Source organism: Xenopus laevis, chromosome 4L (assembly GCF_017654675.1).
Source record: "Xenopus laevis strain J_2021 chromosome 4L, Xenopus_laevis_v10.1, whole genome shotgun sequence".
NCBI classification, from domain to species: Eukaryota; Metazoa; Chordata; class Amphibia; order Anura; family Pipidae; genus Xenopus; species Xenopus laevis.
Genome location: NC_054377.1, coordinates 81,209,463 through 81,234,089, shown reverse-complemented (window position 1 = coordinate 81,234,089; position 24,627 = coordinate 81,209,463). Strand labels below are relative to the sequence as shown.

Sequence of the window (24,627 nt, the reverse complement as noted above, 5' to 3'; positions counted from 1 at the left end):
AAAACAGGGTGTGAGGCTCAGGTTAGTCCTGGGACTCTCCGGTGCTGTAGGAGAAACAGTTTGGTGTTTGTGTAGTATGTTCCAACACCATGGGGCAGATTTACTACGGTTCAAATTGTACATTTTTTTTGGTCAAAACTCACAATTTGGAGTTTAAAATGACCACTTAAAATTGAATTTGAGTTCATGTAGAAGTTAATGGCAGAGGTCCAGTGACCTATTTAAAGAAGTAAATAGCCTTCCTAACATCCGAGTTCCTTTCGGAGAAAAACTCGATTCGAATTGTGTTCAAATTTGTTTCAAATTTGATTCAAGTTTTCTGGTCGGTAACATTCATTAGAATTTTAGTAGTTGGAGTTTTTTCTTAAACATTCGACCTGTGATAAATCAGCCCCAAACGTTTGTAATAGGAAATAGCATCTCTTTCTGGGGTAATACACTTGCCAGCTCTTCTGTGCCATTGACAGACGCTGCACAGAGAAAGCGAGAGAAAGAGAGAGAAAGAGCTTTTGAGGGGACAAATGTAGCAGCAGAACATGGGTGGAAAGTTGAAGAGGTGCAAGTGCCACAATGGTTGTGTAAACAGAAGCACAAAAAAGTATGTTTGGTTACTGGTTGACTGCAAAATGTGTCCAGTGGACAAAAAGGTCCAAAAGTCCAAGTTTGGCCAACTTACAAACTTTTCACACTTGACTTGATGAGTGCTTTTTGTCCCCTCGAAACTTTTAGTTTCAAGTGACAAAAGCGAGTAACAATACACTTCTAACACAAAAAAACTTCAATGGAAACTTTAATGCAATATTCTCCAAACTCCAAGACTCGAAAATGCTCAGAATGAGAGTTTTAACACGTTTTCTAAATCAGTTAAAAGAGGCTTTTGAATGTGAACAGTGACTTTTGTACTAAGTAAGGAAAACCCAAGTGCATGTATTGGCTCACTTTTCGACTTGTTTGTGAGGCAAATAAACAGTTAAGTGAAAATTTAAACTGCCTAATAAATAAGGAAAGGTACACCCAAGAATTCATGTCAGCATCTTAAAAAGAAATGCACTCCAACGTTATACAGTTTATTGCAAGGATATCATTGTAACTGAATAATCATCTACTTTTAAACGATATATATACTGTACAAAGTGTTTCTAGCTGATTTAGAGAGAACCTGAGACCTAACACAGGATTCCAAGCTAATTGATATGCTGAAATTGAATTGTTACTGTATGAAATAAAACCCTCATTTAGGTTCCCGCACAGCTTGAGATTGATCCTTTCTGTCCAGCAGTGAGTCAGATATTGTAACTGGAAAAGGTCAGTGGACACATTAGGATTGCTGGATGTTATTCCTGCTAAGCACGTGGCTTTGACTAAGCGTACTTCTTTAGCTTTTATTGCAGATTCTACATGAAACATTTGGCAAGGGGTTATACTAAAAAGTACATTATTTCTTATTTTGGTTTTCAAGTTTTATTTGAATGTATTAGAAAACAAGTTCCCTGTTCCAATGAACAAACGTTACCTACAGTATATGAAATAGAAGCAGCCCCAGGTATAGGGTATTGGAACAATATGGTGCTTGGGAATAGGGGCAAAGAAAAGATTTCTCTGTTACTGCTCTTCTGGAGGAGCTTAATCATTTTTTACTGTGACAAACTTTTTTTGTTCCTTGTTTTTCACAGAACCCCCAACATCCATACAAATGTACATACATCATATGGATGGAATTATAAAGTAATAGTTGCTTTCCACTGTTACCTGAAGTGACCCTGGACTGACTGGGCTTGAGGAAACAGGGGGTTAGGGGTTTTACCTGTAGAATGCCACTGTTAGAAGAATTGATTTCCTCTCTTACTATTAGCACAGGAGCAATATTTTTTTTCAGTGTTTTCATAAAAGCATAGTTTATGGAACTACTATTGCAGAAGCAAAAGGAATCAAGCCCATTCAAATGCAAGAGACAGCTACTGAAACTCTTAGGCAGGCTGATCATAGCAGGGACAGCTAACTCCTGAATATTCCAAGACAAAGCAAAAGCAATGTCAGATAGATGTTGTCTCAGTCTGTCTAGTCCTCTCACTCCTCCACTGGATAAGATTTGCAGCAGCAGCTACATTAAATGGACCCTATACTTAAAATCTGTATTGTGCACAGTAAAATGACTTTCCAAAATATGTTCATTAAACATAGGCAGTTGTTTCAAACTTATGTAAATGCTATTGAAATGAATGGTGCACTACTGCAGCTATCTTACTGAAGGAACACTGGAGCTTCTGCTCCCCTGGACCTGGTAGCTCCGACAGCAGGTGACTTCAATAGGCAGCACCCAAAAGTGATTTCTCCTCCTTTTTGGTGACAAAATGTTCTCATGAACACAAGCTAAGAAAACACTATTTGGCAAATTCACTAAGAGGCGAAAATGCGATAGCGACGCCTTCTCCGCACTTCGCCTGGTGAAGTTTCGTCAGGGCGCCGCTAATTCACTAAAATCCGAAGTTGTGCTCAGGGAAGCGAAAGGTAGTGAAGTTGCGCTACCGTTAATTCGTCAAGCAAAGTGAAGTTACGATAGTGATGCCTAATTTGCATATGGTGCCAAGTTAAAGTACAATGGACGTATATGTAGCAGCAAATACATTACACTACACAAACCTGGGAAAGCTTCATAAAATAAAATAGAGTTGTTATTTTGCCCTACACATGTGCCCACTGTATAGTTTAGGTGCCATATGTTAGGAAATGTAGGGGGGAAGGAGGGTACCCCCAAAAAATTTACAAACTTTCTCAACCTATCACCCTTAAAAAAGTAAAAGACGCCAGCGTTTTTTGGGACTTAGAAAAAATTTCAACTTTTTTTGCCCTATCTACTCTATTGCACTTCACCTGGTCTGAGGTGGCGAAGGGAAGTCTGGCTCAAGAAGTAATGTTCAGTAAAATCCGCAAGTTAGTGAATTATCGTAGTTACGTCCCTTCGACATAGCGCAACTTCGCCTGGCGTTTGGGGGTGAAGTAGCGCTAGAGTAGGTCCACTTCGCTAGCAAATTTACTCTAGCACCCTTTAGTAAATCAGCTAAGTAACGAAATTACGTCACTCTGGCGAATTTTCACTAGCGTTAGCCACTTCGCCCTTTAGTAAATTTGCCCCTATGAAACTATAAAATCATGATTATGTTAAATGAATAAAATAACTGATTATGTTAAATGCATAAAAGAACTATAGCATGCATTAAGATATGCAAAAGATTTGCAATGAAGAAAATACAGAAAAAACACAAAATGCAATTAATAAATAATATTTTTGACAATATATTTGGACTTTATTGCTTTAAAAAATTATAAAAGGATTTAGACTTTTGGCTGCACAAAAACATGATGCCCATGTGAGATTTTCTCTAACTTTCAATTATAAATGCTTCCAATTTTGCAATAGTTTTATATAATATTTTTAAGGTGGTTCTTATGTTTACTTACCTGTTAGAGTTATATACGATAATATATAATTCAAATACACTCTCCGTGGTTTAGGTACTCTTTCCCAATTTTTCTTTTGAAATGTGTACTTGGTTTTTATTAATCACAAGTGTAGAAAAGCAAAGGTTTTTCTATGCCCCAGGGAATGTGTTAGCCAGCTAGGCTGGGTCCATTTTCCCGGCGGGAGGGGGAGTAGTTCTCAGATGTTATAAAAAGGGATGATCCCATGTGTTCGGGCTCTCTTTCTGGTATACCCACTTGCTGGAGGAGGTGATGTGTGGCTCGGAGGGTCTGAGGTGGAGGTAGGCCTCAGTATAGTAGCAAGCAAGTGTCAGGTCAGAAACTGTAATAGGTCACTATAGGCGTGACAGATAGGTTCAGGAAAGTTAGTGAGCAGCTAAGGCTCCAACAAAGAGTTTAGTGAAGGTTTAGCACCCTGCGGTGACAAGGCCGCCAGGTTAGGGACGCAAGTGGTTAGACTCAGGGATAGAGAGAACCTTGGAGCTTAAGACAAGCTGTGGGATTCTCCTTCATTTAGGATTGTGCACCAAAGGCAGGCAAGGTTACCCAATTCAGAAAGTTGACAAAGGATCAAACAGTGTCCGTGAGTAATATATTTGTGTAAATGACCTGCTGCCACTACTTGTTTGTGGAGTGTACCTTCTGAGCATACACCTTGAATATGTGATTGACCATTGAAAAGTGTACCATCAGTTAAATAAATCGTTTGGCTGTTTTAAAGAACCACTGGCGCAAAAAGTTATTTGATCAAGAGTGAATATTGTGTGCTTATACCAGAGTGGTAATCCCTTCCTCCATACCATAAGAGATAAGGATAAAGAGACCAATTATACTGTGCCTTTCCAGGAGTTGCTGGGAGTTGGATTGCAACTATTAAGGAAAAATATACCACATTTTTAAAACGGGTTTCATTTATTTGTAGAATTATAAATAATGCTTATTTTGATCAGCCTGTCAAGTCAGAATGTTGTATTTTTCTGCATATAATAAAATCTCACAGTTGCAACGTTCCTTTATAGATGCAGTTAACTATTAAATCATGTATGACTTGCTGTTATTCCTTCAGATAAGTGAGAAGCCAATATTTGTACCTGGAGTATGGGGTCCATATTACTCTGCTATGATTCCAGGTCTCTGGCTGAATGAGGGTGGTCAGAGTGCTACTGGGAAACTGGTGAGCATTTCATAATAGGCAATTTTTATATTGCAACTTGTACCAAGTCAGTTACTAGTCTGCAAACAGGCAAATCTTTGCTCAGTTTGGCTGTGCTACCCAGCTGTTATTTATATACAATATGTGCCCCAACTAGATATCCATCAAGCAAGGGAACTTTTTAAACTCATACATGGTCATTATACTTCTGAGTCATTCAACAGTAACAAATGGCAAATGCAAAACTCTGCCTGTGTATGGACATTTTAATTAGGTGCATATTTGTGATTATATTATATATATCATATCATAAACTCATCCACAGACTCCAGAGAAAAGTCTTCTCGCCAAATTTTCAAAATTTGAACAACTCATCTCATAGACTTGACAGTAGCAATTCTTTATTCAAGAAGAAAAATCATGCAACACGTAATGGTTTGTAAAATAGCTTAGTTTTACAAATTTAGGTTCACATGTTAGTACGCTAAATCTGCTTTGACTTTAGAGTCCCTGATTACTGGATCCTTAAACTTATCTGAAATCGAATGAAATCGATTTTAAATAATAAATAAAATTAAACTTGACACATTTCTTTAATGCTGGCTTTATCTGTAGACTACAACATTATTCCTGGAGAAAACCCACATTGCAGTACTTTATGATTGCTGCATTCCTCCCTGAAAGAGTACAATTGTAGTAAGAAATGCCCATATACCATCACACTAAAATCATATAGTAAACTCTGGCACCTTCCCTAAAAACCTCTTGGAAAAGAAAACACTTCCTACAACTTTTCTAACTTCCAATCCTCTTAAAGGTCGCTCTGGTCCTTACTCTACTTTCTTGGATCACTTTGCTGCTTGGGTTCCATCCTTTCTCTCAAGCCATACACCAGCTCTCATTTTAGATGACTTCAATATTCCCATTGACAACTCTGCTTCACCAGCTACTTCTAAATTCCCCTCTCTAACAACTTCATTTCCTCTTTCTCAGTGGACTGACTCTCCTACATTGAGGGTCATGATCTTATATTCTGCCACTCGTGTAACCCTTCCAACCTTACTAACTCCACCTTCCCTGTATCTGACCATCACCTACTTTCCTACTTTCCTTTCAGATAACATTTTGCACTATCACAGCTATCTCTCTCTACCCACACATACAGAAACCTCAACACATTTGATTCACAACAATTATCAACAGTAGCAGCACAGAGGATCTCTCACATTAACAACCATTCCTGTAAAATATGGCAGCTTCTCTCTTTCAACAGCTCTACCACCCGTCGCAGTCAACCAGCTAAACCCCAACCCTGGCATACTAGCTTAACTCGGTACCTCAGAAAATGTAGTAGATCAGCTGAACGAAAGTGGAGAAAGTCAAGAACTGATGCTGACATCATCCACTTCAAGTTCATGCTCTCCTGCTACAATCAAGCTCTATCAATAGCCAAACGACTTTACTTCTCTTCTTTAATCTCCACTCTAAACTACACTTCTAGCCTGCTGAAAACCCATAACCTGCTCCCATGACCCCATACCTTCTAATCTCCTTTATCCAATATCTGATACACTCTCTCCTACACTTAGGGGCAGATTTATCAAGGGTCGAATTTGGAAGTGGAAAATACTTAAAAATTCAACCATCGAATAGAATCCTCCGACATCGGAGGATTTTATTCATCATACGATCATATTCTGATCGTACTTTGAATCGTACGATTCAAACGATTTTATTGTGTGATTTTCCTTCGAATATAAAAAACTTTGCTCTGGAAGGTCCCCATAGGTTAACATAGCACTTCGGCAGGTTTAAGTTGGCGAAGTATTGAAGTCTAAGTTTTTTTTTAAAGAGACAGTACTTTGATTATCAATTGGTCGAAAAGTCGAAGTCAAAGTAAATTCAAAGTCGTAGTATCCTATTCGATGGTCGAAGTATTCAAAAAATGACTTCGAAATTCGAACTTTTTGTACTTCGAAAATTCACTCGAACCTTAGTAAATCTGCCCCTTAGCCACCTATTTATCTTTTCATTTCTATTTGTACATTTCCATCTTTATTCAAACAAGCACTAATCACTCCTATCCTCAAAACACCTTCCCTTGAGCCCAGCTCTCCCACCAACTATAATCCAGTTTCCCTTCTTCTATTCACATCCAAATTGCTGGAAAGGCTTGTTTACAAACGCCTGGTCCAGCATCTTACTCACAACTTCCTTCTCAACCCCCTACAATATGGCTTCCACCAAACAAACTCAACTGAAACTGCACTCACCAAAGTAAGCAATGATCTTCTCCTGGCAAAGTCTAACGGTCACTATTTCATACCCATCCTTCTAGATCTCTCTGCAGCCTTTGACACAGTTGACGACAAACACAAACTCCTCCTAGACATTATATACTCAGCTGGCATTTGTGACACTACTCTTTCATGGTTTACATCCTATATTTCATCTCTCAAAATACACTCCTTCGCCCAACCTTCGCTCTGCTGCTGAGATTTGCCTCTCTTCTTGTCTCATCACTTAAGCCAATTATCATCTACAAGACTTCTCTCAGGGTTCTGCTTTTTTCTGCCTTAAGCAGTCAGACGCTCTCCTTTCTTACAAACTTTAAATGTTCCCTAAAGACTGACCTGTTTAAGGAAGCTTATTCATTATCTTAATTAATCAGTCATATTATAAATCATAAATTTGTTTCCAAAATCCCTATGTCTAAATTGTACCCTAAAAATTTAGTTTGTTAACTCTTGCAAGAAGGGCCCTCTAATCCTATTGTACTTGTTGCTGATGTAATTTTAGTAGAATGATTAACAAAGGTTATGGTGTATGCTTATATAACATGCATTATGTATGTGTGCTTGTATCCTATTGAATAAACAGGCCATGTATATCCAGCTATGCAAATCATTTTAATTAATTTCATTTGCCTGTTTCTTTAAGATTGATCATGTTGTGCATGGCCACATTGCTTTTATGGAATTAGAAAATCAAGCTAAAGCCAGGTCAGTACTTATTTTTTCTTCCTATCCCCTTGCCTACTGGAAGCTGTTTTAATTTGCCATTACTATAATGATAAAGAAGCAGAAATGTTCATACATCTGCAACAAAAGAAGAAAAATCTGCCAAGATGTCCTTGCTGCTAATCACCTTTGTCTGTTACTCATTGAAAGCTTGTGAATAGATTCCGATAATATGGAATGGAGATCAAAGGTATAAGGAAATCAAAACAAGAAAAATTGTAAAAATAAAAAAAGATTGTATTTCGCATGGCACCACAAAGTATTTTGCCTAGGGTGATTATAAAATCCACAAAAGCTAAATTCTGTATCTCTGCCTGCCTGGTTCACATTTTGGAAATCTCTTTGTTAAAGTCAGCCTTGTCATTTGGCCAATGGAACTTTGCATTGTTATAATATGATTTTGCTTTGGCAGTTCTGGGTACAGTAAAGCTTTTGTTAATTTAACAAACACTAATGTGTACTAGAGATAAAGACATATATCTTTAGTAGGATGTTGGTATATATGGCATACCACCACATTTTAAAATCATACTTTCATACCTTAAGGACATAGTTATAAACAGAACTGTTTTTAAAAGAGGTATATTTATACAGGACTGTAAAGGTGGTGAAGGCACAAGTACAAAATAGTTTAAGAAGCCATTTAAGTAACCTTGGTAGACACTATTGAAGCAAGTACAATGGAAAAAGAATATGAAGATAAGTACATTCATTTACATAATTTAACTTCCTACTCGGTTTATTTTACCACCAATGGGCCAATAAGGAAAGCAAGGTTATAAAAGAAGCTCAAAATAAAGGAAAGAAGATCTATAATGCCATGACTGGCGGTCTCTTTAAGGATTTATAAACCCTGATATTTCTGGCATTCCATTTTTGACGTGGTGATAAATCACATGAAATAAATGTCATTACATTTTCAGGTCAGTTTGAACAGGCATTCAGGGTGGTCTTAAAATGTAGCTGACTGCAGTTTTGTGCTGTTTGGAAATCATAGCACTTGTTTTAGTTTGAACTTTTAATTTAACTAACGTGAACAAACAATTCCACAAGTCCACAGAGGACCCTTGACTCCTATTCCTTATTAAAAAGCAGGTTGTCTCTGTTGTGTTGGAATTGTCTCACAGACTGCCTACTGAACCTGTGTAGGACCTACTGTATATCTGCCTTTGATATAAATGTCTAACCCCCGTATGTAATAAAAGGCACTATGTTTGACCAGGAGCAGTAACCCACAACAACCAATAAGATGCTCTCTTTTCCTCAGAAGGAACAGCAGTATTGTAGTATAATATTGTAGTATAACATTATGTTATTTTAATATATTGTATTCCGATCTCTGAATTATACCTTTTAAATTATTGTGGCTGTTAAATAAGTCATTTTTCTGTTGTAGGCCTTATCATAGCCACAATACATAACATTAATACTTTGAATGCTGATATATATACTTGGAACATTGCAGTATAACTTAGTAGGCAGATTGTGTATGATTTATTTAGTTAATATCAACTGTCGATAATCCATTATGCTCTACAGTCCCATTATGTTGGATACATAATGAATAAATATGTTTGCATAAATGATTATAGAGAAGCTGAAAGTAGAGTGCATTAGGAAAAAAATATATGAAAAAAACAATTGTTTAACGTTTTAAATGACCACAACTCAATTCCAAGAAGGCATAAAGTTTAAAATTATGTGACGTGTGATGTGAATTAATTATTTTAATGCCTTCCAAGTGGAGTTCATTCTGAGTGATATACTTTAGCAGGGTGCACATGTTAAATTATAATTGAAAAAACATGTAGCTAAATGGATGAATGCAAAGAATAAATATACAGCTGCTAGGAGGTCAGAAGTCAACGTGGTGAGCATATGCAAGATTCCTTTAGGGATTTCATTAGTGTGTGGTTCTATGTACATGTGCAGCTAAATGAATATCAGGATTTTGCTTTAAATTGGACAATGGTCGGTCAATTGTTATTGAGATGTTATGGAGCTGTTAAAAAGACATGTTTGAAATGAGATTCCATAAGACCTCTATGAATGCACAGTCCATAAACCCTTTATTGCAATCTGTGTTCCCTTTAAACCAAGGCTCTGATAAATATGGGGGTCTGACAACACGATCAATTTGTTTGTCTGTTTTTTTACTATCCACAATAATAAAATAAGTACTTTCTGCACTACAAAACTGCCTGCAAAACTTCCATAATTATAGATGTTTATAAACTACCCTGTGCTAACAAGATGAACTTGAACTTGTTTGTATATATTTCTGCATATTCATTCATGCCTATGAATAAGTACCGGTGGGTACAAAACGCGTAAGGCGAAACATCAATTGGTCTGTATGCCTACTTTTTAATATTTATGCTAAATAAAGAATAATTTTTTAACTTTGAAAGAATGTTTTGGAATATATTTTTGGACTTGATATATGTGCCCTTTGAGCTGGACAGCAATATTCCAATGATTTTGGCCCTTTTTGACAGGCCTTCATAGACTGAAGCAGTTGGTCAGTGAATCTCCAAAAAATGGGCATTTTCCCCCGTAATCAGTGTAGTTGGTGTAAATACGGTCAGTGCTACAGCCAACTATATTTTCAGCTGATTCAACGGGTGGTAGCAGAGAGATATGTGCATAATATGGGGCCCATTTACTAACATTCAAATTCTTCTCTTTTCCATGAATTGTGTAAATTGTAGAATCTACCAATTACACTAACCCATGAGAAAATCATAATGTATTAAACATTAAAGCCACAAAAAATACTAATACAAAACTTTGTAAACTTTGAAGTTGAAGATGCCCCAGCCCTCTTACCAGCGCACTAAGCGAGGATCTCCGTCTCCGTCCCCACTTAATATGTAGAAAAAAGGAATGGAGCAGCACACAATCTTTGCAAAAAGTGTGTATTAAGATTCAACACATCTGTGTTGAATCATAAAGCATACTTTTTGCAAAGATTGTGTGCTGCTCCATTCCTATTTTCTACATATATATATATATATATATATATATATATATATATATATATATATATATATATATATATATATATATTAGTACAAAGAGTATATGCATGCCAATGCGAAATAATTGTATAATTGGATATATATATATATAACAATAGGCTGAGTTTGGAAATGATCCAAATTTGATATTTGATATTTTGTCACTCAACAGATTTTTGGGGTGACTCCATTATAGTTATACATTATAGTTCATCATTATGACTTAAGCATATGATAGGCCATGTGACCTAAGATGTTTTAAATGTTAAAGTAGATGCGAAATGATTCATTGTTGGCTTGATAAAGGCAGTGGAGACTTTTAAATTGCCACATTTTTTATATTTTGCAAAATAAAATGAACCCGAAGACGGAACAATACAGTTCAGTTTGTACACTTCATAAATATTTGGGATGTGGATTTCCTTGTGCCTTGTGAGCAAAAATTATTAACATAATAATTTTGATTTAGTATCTGTAGCTGTTTCCCTTTAAAGATATTCACAGTTCTTTCCAAGATCCATGAAAACAGTTGTGCAATGATAACTCCTCCCCCTTTTATGAGCATGTGCTGCTGGATCCTACTGATCACTAATGAAAATGATATGTGTTTTTGCTTGGAACTTGGTAATTGCATCTTTTGATGAATTTTCTTTTCCAGCCCAGATGTACAAATGTTTACATCCTAGAGGATAAATCTTTTTTATGTTTTATTTCCAGGGGCCAACATATATATACATACTTAAACAATCACCTGGATAAAATTAAGAAGTCTGGGCCTGTGGGCTTTTTAGCGGCTGATTTACATGTTTGGCCAGATTTCCATGGGAACCGCTCTCCCTTGGCAGATCTCACAATGAAAGGCATGGTAAGAAACAGGGTCGCAATCAAAATGTGTCTGCAATACAAAAGAGGAATATATATGTGACCTTGAAGTGCATAGCACTAAAAAAGAACCACATTTTACCTTGTACAAATACCAGCAGCTTGCTTTGTATTTATTATGGCAGTGCAAATTATACTGACATATATCAGTTTATGAGAAAGCCTTCGGAGATGTATATAGTGCTGGGAAAATACTGCTCCAGTGAAAGAGATTAAGGTGCCATGAACTTGCAGTTTGTTGTATGTGGAAGAGGGCCTACATTAATACAATGTATTATGATGACTGTTGGTTCATCAACCCACACAAACAACATCAAATACATGTGGTTTTAACCTCTGGTTGTGCCAATATCCTCAGTTCACTGCAGAAGATGAAGGAGAAAAAGAAGGTTCTAAAACTTCTCTTTTTTATTCACCATGTTTTTATTTACCATGTCTGTCTCTACCTTGTTTGAGATTTATTAACTGATTTTAAGTTATATACTTAGGGTGTTATTTATCAAAGGTCAAATGTTAAGAGTTTTTTATACAGTACCTCGAATGAACTTAAATGAACGCGATTGAACTCACAACTTGAATGGTATCTTATTTAAGAAAAATTTGACTGGAAAAAAACAAATTCTCAAATTAATCGAGTTTTCCACAGGAAAAAATGTGAATCGCTCAAATTATCAAGTTTTCAGGCAAAACTTTGAACATTGTGCAGGCTGTTAACATCCTCAAATGGTTCAAGGGACCTCTGCCATTGACTTCTACGTGACCTCACCAGGTTTTAAATGGTGTATTTAGGGATTCAAGCTATTTCCAGGGTTGGGGTATAATAAATCTTGGAAAATTTAAGTTTTTTTTAAACCTGAAAATGTTTTAACCAAAAAAAATCAACTCAAAAACTTGAATTTTTGTGGAAAACACAACTCGAACCTTAATAAATAACCCCCATAGTCTTTGTGTTTGCTCTCAAAGTATACACTGGGAGCCAGAGATTCCTTTAAAGTCTATACATCTTATTAATATTGCCAGTTTGTGATATATTTCACTAGACCAGTAATCCATAGCAAACAGCAGTACCAGTTTTGTAATAAAAGTAAATTACTGGGTTTACTACTTTTTTGCTATGGTTTATTGCAATGGTACAGTTTAGGAACTGCATTAATAAAGAAGCACATATCTTGTGATGGTTTATATTAGTGTTCCCCAACCTTTTATACCTGTGAGCCATACTTAAATATAAAAAGAGTTGGGGAGCAACACAAGCCTGCAAAAGGTGTCTGGTGTACCAAATTTGGGTTTTGATTGCCTATTTGACAGTCCCTATGTGGACTTTCAGCATATAGGAGGCAACACACCTGGTTTTTAAGCAACCAAAACTTACCTCCAAGCTCGGAATCCAAAAATAAGCACCTGCTTTGGGGCCACTGCAATCCAAGGGATTGATGAGCAACATGTTGCTTGCGAGCCACTAGTTGGCGATCGTTGGTTTCTATATTCTACCTTATTTATGTACCTAAATTAAGATGGAGTAGTACCTCATCTTATTATCCATAATATAGATTAGTTTTACACATTCTTTAGAGCTGTGCAACTAGGGAAGCAACCATTGCTCTGAGAAGCAGTTAGTCTAGAAGGGAAACTGCGAGGAGAAAGCCTACAAAGATGCTATATAATATAAACTTAATGTAAGTTTAACCCTGCAGGTTGTTGGACTGACTTTATCTAAAAGCTTGGATGATTTGGCTACTCTTTACTTGGCCACAATACAAGCCATTGCGGTAAGATATCTTACTTTTCATAAACCGGAATATTATTGTGTTATGTTTGTCACTACGTTACAGCTTGCACTAAGCTATATGAATAAAAGTAAGGCAAACCATTTTTAGTTGGCAAAACAAAGAGATATTTCTGTAAGCAAAATTCTATGAAGGCGGTGGTTGTTTTGAAATGATCACTTTGGTTTCAATGTGCAGAATAGAAGTTAGATTTTAAGTACTGTATCTAATCCAATTGATAGTCCTAAAAGGTTTGAGTTCACAAACAGCTCCAATTTAAGGGAGTGGGGCTGGATTCAACCACACTGTCAAATTTATTATGTAAATTCATATTTTGTCTGCAACTAAAACCTTTGAACTATTCTTTTACATCCCCTCTTAACACCACTACCCTCAGAAAATAAAGAATAGAAAGAGAGAATAGACAAAGAAAAAAGAATGTATCACTATGACACTATCACATTGCTAAATGTTTGTATCTCTTAAATCCTGATCAAGAAGTGATTTCTTTTCAGTCACAAAATAGGGACATGAATTGTCTATATACCGATAATAATGCTGCAAAGAGATAATCCTCTATTTCTAAAATGAATACAATTAGAGGGTTAGTGGAAATATTACACCACAATATAAAAAGCATAAATCAAGTCAAATCTGACATCTAATATCAAATAATTAAAGAGCATATTTGGAAGGCTAAATGATTATCAGATATCAGATTATGGGCAAAATGCACTGTGTTTTAATATTGGGCATTGTTGCTTCCTCTCAGCAATATTGATTGCAAGCATATGCCAGTGTATCGAATTACAGAACTCAATCTGAGAGCTCAGGGCATCTTGGTGGAATTTCCTGAAGTCCCAGGAATCATTTTATAGCAGTAAAGAGGATTATTTGATAGTTGAAGTTAGCTCTCATTTCAAAGAAACAAATGTTAAGAAGGTTTAATTTTACGGTTGTGGTAAATATGAGTTAAAAGAACACTGAATTTCTATTATCCCAGGATGAATAAAGCATAGTCATAATTTCTATGCAATATGACACATGGGTTTTCCTGTGGTTTAGGTCTATGTTATATCTAGAAAGTAAATAGCTTTAGCAAGATACTTCTATGTCCTAAAAATGATCCACCATGCACATAAATGTGAGGGAGAGAGTTTGTTTTTTGTATGCCTCTTTTGAGTATACTTATCATTTTAATTGTTTCTCCAGTTGGGAACAAGGCACATTCTGGAAACAATGCAAACTGCAGGCCATCACATCAGCACTTTGCATCTTTGTGGTGGACTGAGCAAGAACCCTCTCTTTGTGCAGATGCATGCAGACATTACTGGTAAGACTAGCACCTAGTTACAATGACAAGTTATATATTTTGCAATACAGCATACAAATATTGTGGTGGCTGGGTCTGGGAATTATTTGTTCATATAAGGAGAGTGACTGCAGATAGATGGTACGAAAGATCTTGATAGAAAAGGAAGCATGATAGCATGAATTGTCCAGACAACCACAGACTGAGGCAGGACAGGATGTAAAGTGCAAAAAACAGGTGCAGGCCGCCATGCTTTGCACACTTCTCAACTTGCCCTGCCATCAGCAGTGCACCCACAGGTCCTTGCACTGGACAGAGCTATACGCAGCCACAATGAAGTTGGAATTCATGCATGATGGGAAAATCATGCTGATTTGCCCATTGCATCATGTGCTGCATTCATGAGACTTCTGTTATTTACTTTATGTACAGGTCAGCTAATTACAAAGTGCAAGGCATTAAGAGTAATGGAGTCTTGGCTGTAGGAGAGCAGATTATGGCTACATTATTTCAATGGCAATTCCATTTGCAAATAACTTTAAAATAAAATAATAACATGTACTAAGTTGCTGTACCTTGTCCTTTTTCCAAAGCAATATTGTATAACAAAGTATTCTGAAAATGAAATATGCTGACTGCTTTTCTACATCTTTGAAATTTCAATTAGATTAAATTTTTTGTAATCGTTTTCAGAATATTAGTCATTTTTAAACCACTGATATGATGAATTTGACACAACAGCACCACTTGCATGTTATTTCTGCCGACTGTCAACATTCATGAAAAAAAAATATTTTCTAATAAAAGAAATGTCAGACTCTTTTCTTCTTACTTACTCTTAAGTTTAAAAAAGGCTAAAATCTTGAAAACTATAAAAAAAGAATATGAATTAAAAAACTGCTTAGATGAGAGCTGAGCAATTTTATATTAATCTGGTTTACATTTCCTTTAATTAGTGCTGCACACTATGTTGGCACTCTAAAAATACATGATAATAATAATAATAACATTAAAAAAACAAATTGGATTGGTTTGCCACCGGTATGGATTCATGCTAGCTTTGCTATTATTAGAGAGAAAAGCAATTTCCCAGAAATGAGGAGTTGCTGGATTCAGTAGGTAAATGGCGCCATATTACTGGGCTTTCTGGATGATGGATTTCCTCATAATAGATCCCATATCTGTGAACTATTCATATTTCGATACTTTGCTAGTATCTGATGTATAAACTGACCATTTAGCAGACAAGCAGTTAAAATGAATAGCATTGCAAGGATATGTTTTCTTACATAAATCAAGAGTTCATGGAATCTGTTCAGCTCCCACCAGTGGAATTTGTATTGAGATGTGGAAACATTTCTGTTTGCTAGGATACCTAGATAAAACATTAAGCTTAACAGGATTATTCTGAATGATTAACCAAGTCAAATATGCATTTTTACATCACTGGGATTCCCTTGTTTTTTTCTGTTTGGTCTATTGCGAACTACTTTTAAATGGCATAATCCCCATTTGTACAAACATTTATGTTTTAGTTTGCCCACTTTTAGTAAGTAAAGTACTGTAATATGCAAAGGAGTTTACAAGCTAGGTACTGTACAGAATTGAGAAAAGTACTGGTCAATTAATCTACCAAGAAATAATCAGTAATTTTATTGGATAATTTGTTGACAGCCGCATCACCATGTGGGGCCTGCACACCCCGATGGCACCCCCTGCCTCTCCTTCACCACCCCCACAGGCCCCCTTCCCCAGCCGCATACCCCCCGCCAGCACGTACCTTCTTATGGTTGCATACAATTTCAGCCGGCCGCAGGGAGCGTGTCTGGGCGACCAACAAAAGCCAGTCCGACCCTGGTTACCATGGCCAACAAATCTCCCTAAAATGCTTTCCTACCGGCAATGAAGTAAATCACCAGTGGGAAGACTGTTTATAATGAAAATGCAGTTTTTGTACTTCTTTCTCAGCACCCTAACTGTGCATCTGTCTATCTGCTTAGGCTTACCTGTGGTCTTATCTAAAGAGGTAGAATCTGTGCTAGTCGGAGCTGCAATTCTTGGGGCCTGTGCATCTGGAGATTTTCCTTCAATAAAGGTGACTTTATTCTATAGTTATTTTCATGCTTGGGCTCATTTAACAAGGTACAAAAAACAGTCACAAATAACATTCTGGTTTTGCACCCCTACATAACACCGAGCACTGTGAGACACAACTCTGTGCACCTCCATTATAGATAGGTCCATGGTGCTTAGTGTATAGTGCTATAAGAGGCACAGTTTTCAGCATGCGTGCAGCTGCATATATGGAGTATTGCCTAGTCAAGTTAATAACAAGGCTCCTTTGAGCCAATGAGTACTGCACTTATCCAATCTAAGGTAGACACAAATGCTTTAAAATATTATCATCGGAATTACAATCTGGTGTCTATAAGGATTGATGATTTTAACAGTGCCCTGAAGCAAAAGCTTTATTTAAAACAACTGGGGAACAAGGTTTTCTTATCTAATAAATATGTGTTGTTTGTACCACCTATCAGAATGTGCTCTTCCATCTCTACATCTTTATTGTAAGAATGTTAAGAGTTAAAAAGCTATAAGCTTATATGCTTGTATGCCATTCTTTAGAATCAAGTTATGCTGAAACATGCTTGTGATGGTCCAATAAATATTTTAATGTATTATTATGTGGTTACCAACCACACTTTTCCATGTGAGTACATACTGGAATCATGTTACTGTATTAAAAAGAGAGAAATGTGCACTAACAGCACCACCACTAGGGAAATTTAGCAATCTGAATCAGTAAGAACTGTCCCAGCAATACAAATATAATCCCAGACACGTTCACGTTGCAGATTGTTAAAAAAAAAAAGGCAAATTAAAATAAACATTTAATTCTAAGCCTGAATCAGTCACACTCATACACTACAGTAGTTGTACTGGCCACAAGAGAGCTATAACCGGAGGTCATCCAAGCTCCTGTTAACAACACCTACCACTGCCACTAGCATTTGATTTACTGACTCATTATGCCTTAGGCCATTTTCCAGTGGGAGTTGCCTCTACAAAATGTACTAAAGAAATTAAACAGGTGCTCCTAAGTGTAAAGGTCTGCTACAAATATACCTTTTGTTTCCTATGTCTTCAATTGCATTACAACTTAAATGTGTAATCCAAACAGATTTCCTTCTGTTCTAGACTGGAATTAGCATCCCATATAAAACAGTGGTCTAAATTCCTCTTGTAGGTCCCTGAATAAGTGTAATTGTTTTATAGCTAGGCAGTGCACCACTATAACAGCTTTGTCCTTTCAACTATAATATACATTTCCCTTCTTAGTAAAGCTTCACAGGCTGGCAGAGGATTTCCTCGAATATTTGCTTTCTGTGTTATATTGTGAATCTGGCACATGCCAGGCTCGGCTCTTCTTGCCCTTCTCACACATCTGGTACATTCATTTTCCCCCAATATGTTTCTTTTATGCCTCTGCCATCATGTACTAAGCACCACTAAAGTAGATGTGTCTTCTTTTGGCGATGCTGTGCCACTGACATAAAGAATCATGCGTTCTGAATTACTGTTCAGTTATTTGTGTTTTTACATAGCTTTTAATAAAAAATGTATCAACTTGTATATCAACTTGCAAATACACAAATACATTATTTACTACACAGCACAGTGACAAAGGCAGCATCAAGCACTGTGGAGGAAAGGAACTGCCGTAACTTTTACCCCCCGTGGCTCCCCCTTTTACTTGACTTCCTTTCATGAGCCCTTCTCCCTACATACAATTATATTAATATCAAAATATAAAATATACAGATCCACAGGTATACAAACTTGAAACATAAGGTAAGAACCCTGCTTTCCAAGGAATGCTTGCTAAATATTCTATCACTTCCTGGGCTACCGGGTATGCCAGCCATACATTTACTAAGGGTCGAAGTGAATTTTCGAATTTGAAAACTTCGAATTTCGAAATAATTTTTGGGTACTTCGACCATCGAATAGGCCAAAATTCGATTTGAATTGAAAAAACTTTGAATATTCGACCATTCGAAAATCAAAGTACTGTCTCTTCGAAACTTCGAATTCAACACTTCGCCACCTTAAACCTGCCGAATTGCTATGTTAGCCTATGGGGACCTCCTAGAACCTATAGCCAATATTTGCTACCTTTTTAGAAGTCAAAGTGTTTTGTTTGAAAATTGATCGATCGATTAAATTGTTCGAATCGATTTTAATTCGATCGAAAACAGCTAAATTCAAACAAAAAAAAACTTCGACTGTCTTCGACTAATTTTTTAAATTTGATGGTCGAATTTCGAAGTTCTAGCACTTCGAAATTCGACCGTTAGTAAATGTGCCCCTTAGTGTTGGGTAGGCATGTGAAACCTCAGGAAACATATAATAGTAAATATATGTGTGTGTGTATGTGTGTGTCCTTTAAAAAAAACACTTTATTGCAAAGCACATTTTACTGTAAAGCAGATTCATAAATAATATTTTTAGTTATTGATTCATAGGCAAAGTTATACAAATGTGTTCCATTAGTTTAATTAGTTAATTAGTTCAATCAGCTCCATACTACATAAAGATGACCATGGGAAAAGCAAGGAGTCTCACCTAATGCTATCAACTTTAAGAAGTTGCCCTTGAGCTATGAAGATGGATGTTACAAATGTAAGAGAAACTGAAAACATCTGAATGAAAATGCATTTCTGCATTGGGATAGTTTGTACTCTTAATGCTATCTATATATCTACTTATGCTGAACCTGTCTTCTATTATGATGTATATACTAAAACTGTGGTATATGTGTTTCTCCAAATTGCTTGCTGAGTAGTTCACTACTATGGAATGTTGCAGTTTCATTAGTCTTTTGTCTTTGGAGGGTTTTGCCCAACATGTTCTACTAATGTATTGTAATCTGATAGATGTAGGTCTTTCTGTGAACAATAATGGAAAAAAAGAAGCAAGTAAAGTCATCCTCAATTGCTGCAGACCAAAACAAAGACAATCTTAGAAGATGCTTCTACTTTGCATGCAGAGCAATTTCTGAATAATACTGACCTTTATCCTTGCCATTTGCTTGCACTGCAAGAGCTGGACTTCTCAGGCATTTGACTTCAAGTAACCTCATTCAGCTTTACGTCTGAAGTGGTATAAAGTTTGTGTTGGATCAAACAAATAAGAGGGAGACTCCCTACAAGACAGTAGTATCTATTTCATCAGTCAGCAAATCTGCAAGTTGGGAAAATCACAAGTCAACAAAACTAGACCACAATTGCCTGTTCTCCTACTAATAAACCAGCATAGTGCTGACCCCTTAAATTTAATAGCTGGAAAGCTGAAACAGTTTGCAATAAAATGTAAAGAGTTTGGGGAAAATGAATTTTAAGAGAATGCGCTTGCCAGAGAAAAACACTATCGTGAGCAATAGTCTGCTAAACAGTGGAGCATTGTTTTCCTGTGTCTTTGTCACTTGTTTTGATTCAGTGATATGAAGATGGGGTTACTTTAGTGTAATGTAGAACACTTTTCAGCTTGAGAGCCTTAATCGCCTTGATTTTAGGTTTTGCCTTAAGTCAGAATAGGCAATATAGACAAAATGTTTGCATCATTAATGTATTAACATAGTCCACACATAGTCCATAACGTACTCCATACACAGTTAAACGTCACAGTCACACAAAGTAAAAAGAATGAGCATTTGCTGCACATTAATTGTTCTTTTTTTTGTATTAACAATGTCTATAGAAATGTCTAGACTGTGTATGATTCATATTTGAAAGACACAGGGCAATTTTCAGCCGGTGAAAAATAAGTCGCCCACAGTGTGGCTTGCTTTTTGTGGAGCACATTAAATAGGACACTTGTAAACATCATGAGGTCTTCTGGCACAGTTACAGTTTGTTCATAATATCCTGCCTCTTGAATCTGGCTTCAGTTGCAGATTATGGACTTGCAAGTATTACTTATATACAGTAGTGATTAGCCATTCGCATCACTTTCAGAATCATCATCATCATCATCATTTATTTATATAGCGCTGTCAAGATACGCAGTGCTTTGAATGAGAATGAGAAATTAGGTTTCTTGGAACCACAGGCAAGTTGTCTTTAGGCTATGTGATGCTTCTGGTCTGAAAGATGGAAGCACAGGGGATGTATAGTGTGGACATTGGATGGTTAAAGGCTGAAGCCATTACAGCACTAGTGATGGGCGAATCTGTACAAAACAAAATAATTTGCAAAATCGAAGTCAATGGGAGTCAAAATAAGTTTGATGCCTGCCAATTTTGAGGCGAATGACAATTTTTATACACAAGACTATTTGGTCCAAATGCATTAAAGTCAATGGGCATCCAAATAATTTTGATGCGCTACAATTTTTATGTGCGCTTGCGGCGAAACACAGAAATTCGCTGCAAATTTGTGTCTGGCGAATTCATTGGCCCATCACTACTAGCAACCGTTAAGAACTGCAAGCTTGAGCCAATGGAAGGCTATGGCATGGGGTCACTAAGAAGTTTTCTGTTGGGGCCATTGATGTTCTCAAAGTAAGATGGGATTTCAGTCTTATAATTTATACAGCACCAACATATTCTGCAGTACTTTACATAGATTATACATCAGTCACATCCTAGCAAAATGCCCAGTCATGCATTACCACTTCATCCCATTGAGTATAAAAACCAAACCACTGTACATGTCACCATATTTGATAAGTGCTTGTCAACTAAATCTAAGCACCCAGTTTAGTGGGTAATGCTTATGTAAGTCAAATATCCAAATAAACAAATATCCTGCTTTTTATACTGAATACTAAACTTCAGCTCATAGATTCCCTGAACAAATTTTATAGGAATCTGTACTGTTTCAACTAGTAAGTCATAACAGGAGAATAACTGTACATTTTGAGGGAAAAATTGAAACTGGTTTCAATGGAGAGTGTGCTAAGCCCCATGACTGAAATGATGGTGTATTCTGTTTACCTCTCAGATGACAGAACAGTTGTGTTGTTGAGAATTAGAAAATTTGGTGAACCTCACACTTGACACTCGACCCTGCATTGCTCTATTAACTAACCTCCTGCATGCTTGATCTGCAATATCTGTGTTTGTTAGTGGTTTCAGACAGTATTTGTGGAACTAACAGAGATGTGATACAATATATCAGGTGCCCAGGAAGAACATATCAAAACCTTAAAGAAAAAGCATTGTGCTTTTGTCTAAAATCTTGTTTTGGGGTTTAACCGATGGTAATTATTGACATTGCATCTGGCATATTTAAGTTGTGTACAGGACACATGCATTACTGAGGATACAGTTTATAATTTTAGGAATTGAAACTTTGCAGATGTATTTAAGAATAAAACCATTATCTCACACTTATTGGGCAATATGATATACGCAGTAAACTTTTTTTTTGTTAGTGTTAGTTGTACTCCAGAATACTGTTGTACAGATATAACCACCCTACGCATAGCTGTGCTGTCATTCACATGTATTCTTATAGCACATGGAAATCTGAGAAAATTAATATGCTGAAATATTTTTTGAAACACAAAGAGTAAAGGTAATTCAAAAGGCAATAGGAATTGTCTCACGCAGCTTTATTTTATTTCTATCCAGTTTACTACATTCAAGATTTCCAGCCTCATTTAATGCCAAAGAAATAATATGATTGTCAGTTTATGTGCGACTTTTCTTTTGCTACAATGTGGCCAAAAAACAGCTGTGGAGAAAGTCATGGGAGTTTTTTTTTTTTCCCAGTTGCAATTTTTTCCCTCAAACTTGAATCCCTGAATAAATATAATCAAGCACTTGTTTAACCCATATTTATTGTAGGGATGCACCGAATACACTATTTTGGATTCAGCTGAACCCCCGAATCCTTCTCAAAAGATTCGGCCGAATACTGAACCGAATCCGAATCCTAATTTGCATATGCAAATTAGGGGTGGGAAGGGGAAAACATTTTTTACTTCCTTGTTTTGTCATAAAAAGTCACGTGATTTCCATCCCCGCCCCTAGTTTGCATATGCAAATTAGGATTCGGATTCGGTTAGGCCGGGCAGAAGGATTCCCGAACCGATTCCTGGATTCGGTACATCCCTAATTTATTGCTCTGCATGTACAATTCTTACACTTTTGTATCTATGTATAGCAAGGCACTGGATTTTGGTATACTGCTAATAATTATTGCATTTATATTGTTTTATTTATATATTTTAATAATTGTTTTTCAAACGCTTTTATTTCTCATATAGGCTATTCTGCATGAGCTGTACATTTTGTGCACGTAGGTTCCATCCACAATTATATTTAGATGGGATTTCAGATTGGTTAAAAACACCGTAAGGTTTGGGTTCAAAAAAAAAATTAACAAAAGGGGTTGGTCACTCCATGGACCATTTGAGTCACCCTATGCACAAAGCTTTCCTTTTAATTTACCTGTTGTTTGTAACTAGTAATTTACAAATTAATGATCTTAACAAATAACAAATATTGTGACTTCCTGCCTTATTTCTGTAATATGCCCCTGCATTTTAAAGGACAAATTAAAGATGCTAATGCTTCCCCCCCACAATCATCATTGAGGCCCAAAAAGGGCATTAAAATCTAAAAATACTAAAATGAACCCCCTATTTAACCAAGCCAAAGCCAGAACATGTTGTTCCTGAAAGCTCTAAGGACACTGGGATGCAATCATAAAAGCACTACCAGAACAGGACAGAAAGGCGAATTATTATTAGGGACACACTGAGGTCTATTTATCAAAATTTAAATTTGCATAGTTTTAGAGTTTTTTCAACCATGGCTAAACTCTCATTTTAAAAAAGCACAAATGCCTGCTTATTCATTAAACGATCTGCATATAAAAAGCACAAATAAATAAAAACGTGGAACAAATTCAAATAATAATACAAAAACCTCAAAATCCTTGTTTACTTTGAGATTTTTGTGCATTTACAAGCGAAAAAAAAACGTTGAAAAATTCTAAAACCTCAAAGTAACTATTTTAAAATTTGTTAAGTACAGCTCCCACTGACTTCTACATGACCTTGACAGCTTTTATATGGCGTACTTTTACATTGCACTACATTGAGTTATTCATGTTTTTTATCATCATCATTTATTTATATAGCGCTGTCACGATACGCATTGCTTTACAAAACAAACAAAATTCGTGCTTAAAAAACATTCTTCGCATGCAAGATTTTTAGTGCTAAAAAGCTTGAATGGTGAAAAAAAAAAGAACTTTAATAAATTGGCCCCAATAATGTGATAGGTTGCTCCATTATAGTACAATAAAGGGGTTATTTACTAAACCTCAATTTATTCTGGTCAAGGTCTTTGGGCAAAAACTCTTTTTCAAGATTTATTATACCCTGAAGCTGCAAAAAGTCCAAATCTGAAAATGCGCCATCTCAAACCTGTCGAGATCATGTATAATTGGGAATATAGTGACCTGCTCTGAGTTTCGTCTGATAATCTGAAAAATTTGGGGTTTTCCCCCAAAAATCTAGCGATTCAGGCGTCAAATCCCAAAAAAATTCATATGATTTGGGTTTTCACTCAATTTGATCGAGTTTTTTCCCAACCCAACTTTTTTGAGTAAATTTACTAAATAAGTTAAAATCACAGATGGGAGTTTGATCGAGCTTGATTTAATAAAAACATAAATTAAAGTTTTAGTAAATAACCCCCATTGCCTCTGTTTCTTTAAATGCAATTGTCTGTCAGATTGATTCAGGATTGTTTCTTAGTTCACAGCACAGCCCAAAGTGTAGCAGTCATTTAATTAGTGTTAAATTTAGCTTATCTTACATTATTTTGGCCTTGGATTTAGTTATTCTTTGGTGAATGCTCTGTAACATTATGCAGCTTATTCACACAATATATGTTTTTATAGTCAGTAGAGGGAAAAAAGCCAATGTTGCTTCTAAAAACCTACAGTTGTAAATCTTGTGACCTTGACAGCATCAA

General features: G+C 36.2%; 1 protein-coding gene across 4 annotated transcripts in view; it reads left to right on the top strand.

Annotated features, from left to right (window-relative positions):
* The window catches only part of fggy.L (FGGY carbohydrate kinase domain containing L homeolog), a 128,174-nt gene that overhangs the window by 84,840 nt on the left and 18,707 nt on the right, over positions 1–24,627 (top strand). For 3 of the 4 annotated variants that reach the window (XM_041589342.1, NM_001093701.1, XM_041589344.1), the window contains 6 exon segments: positions 4,547–4,654; positions 7,574–7,635; positions 11,391–11,538; positions 13,250–13,324; positions 14,534–14,654; positions 16,634–16,728. In XM_041589342.1, coding sequence (XP_041445276.1) covers positions 4,547–4,654; positions 7,574–7,635; positions 11,391–11,538; positions 13,250–13,324; positions 14,534–14,654; positions 16,634–16,728 — 609 coding nt within the window. 4 annotated transcript variants of the gene reach the window in all.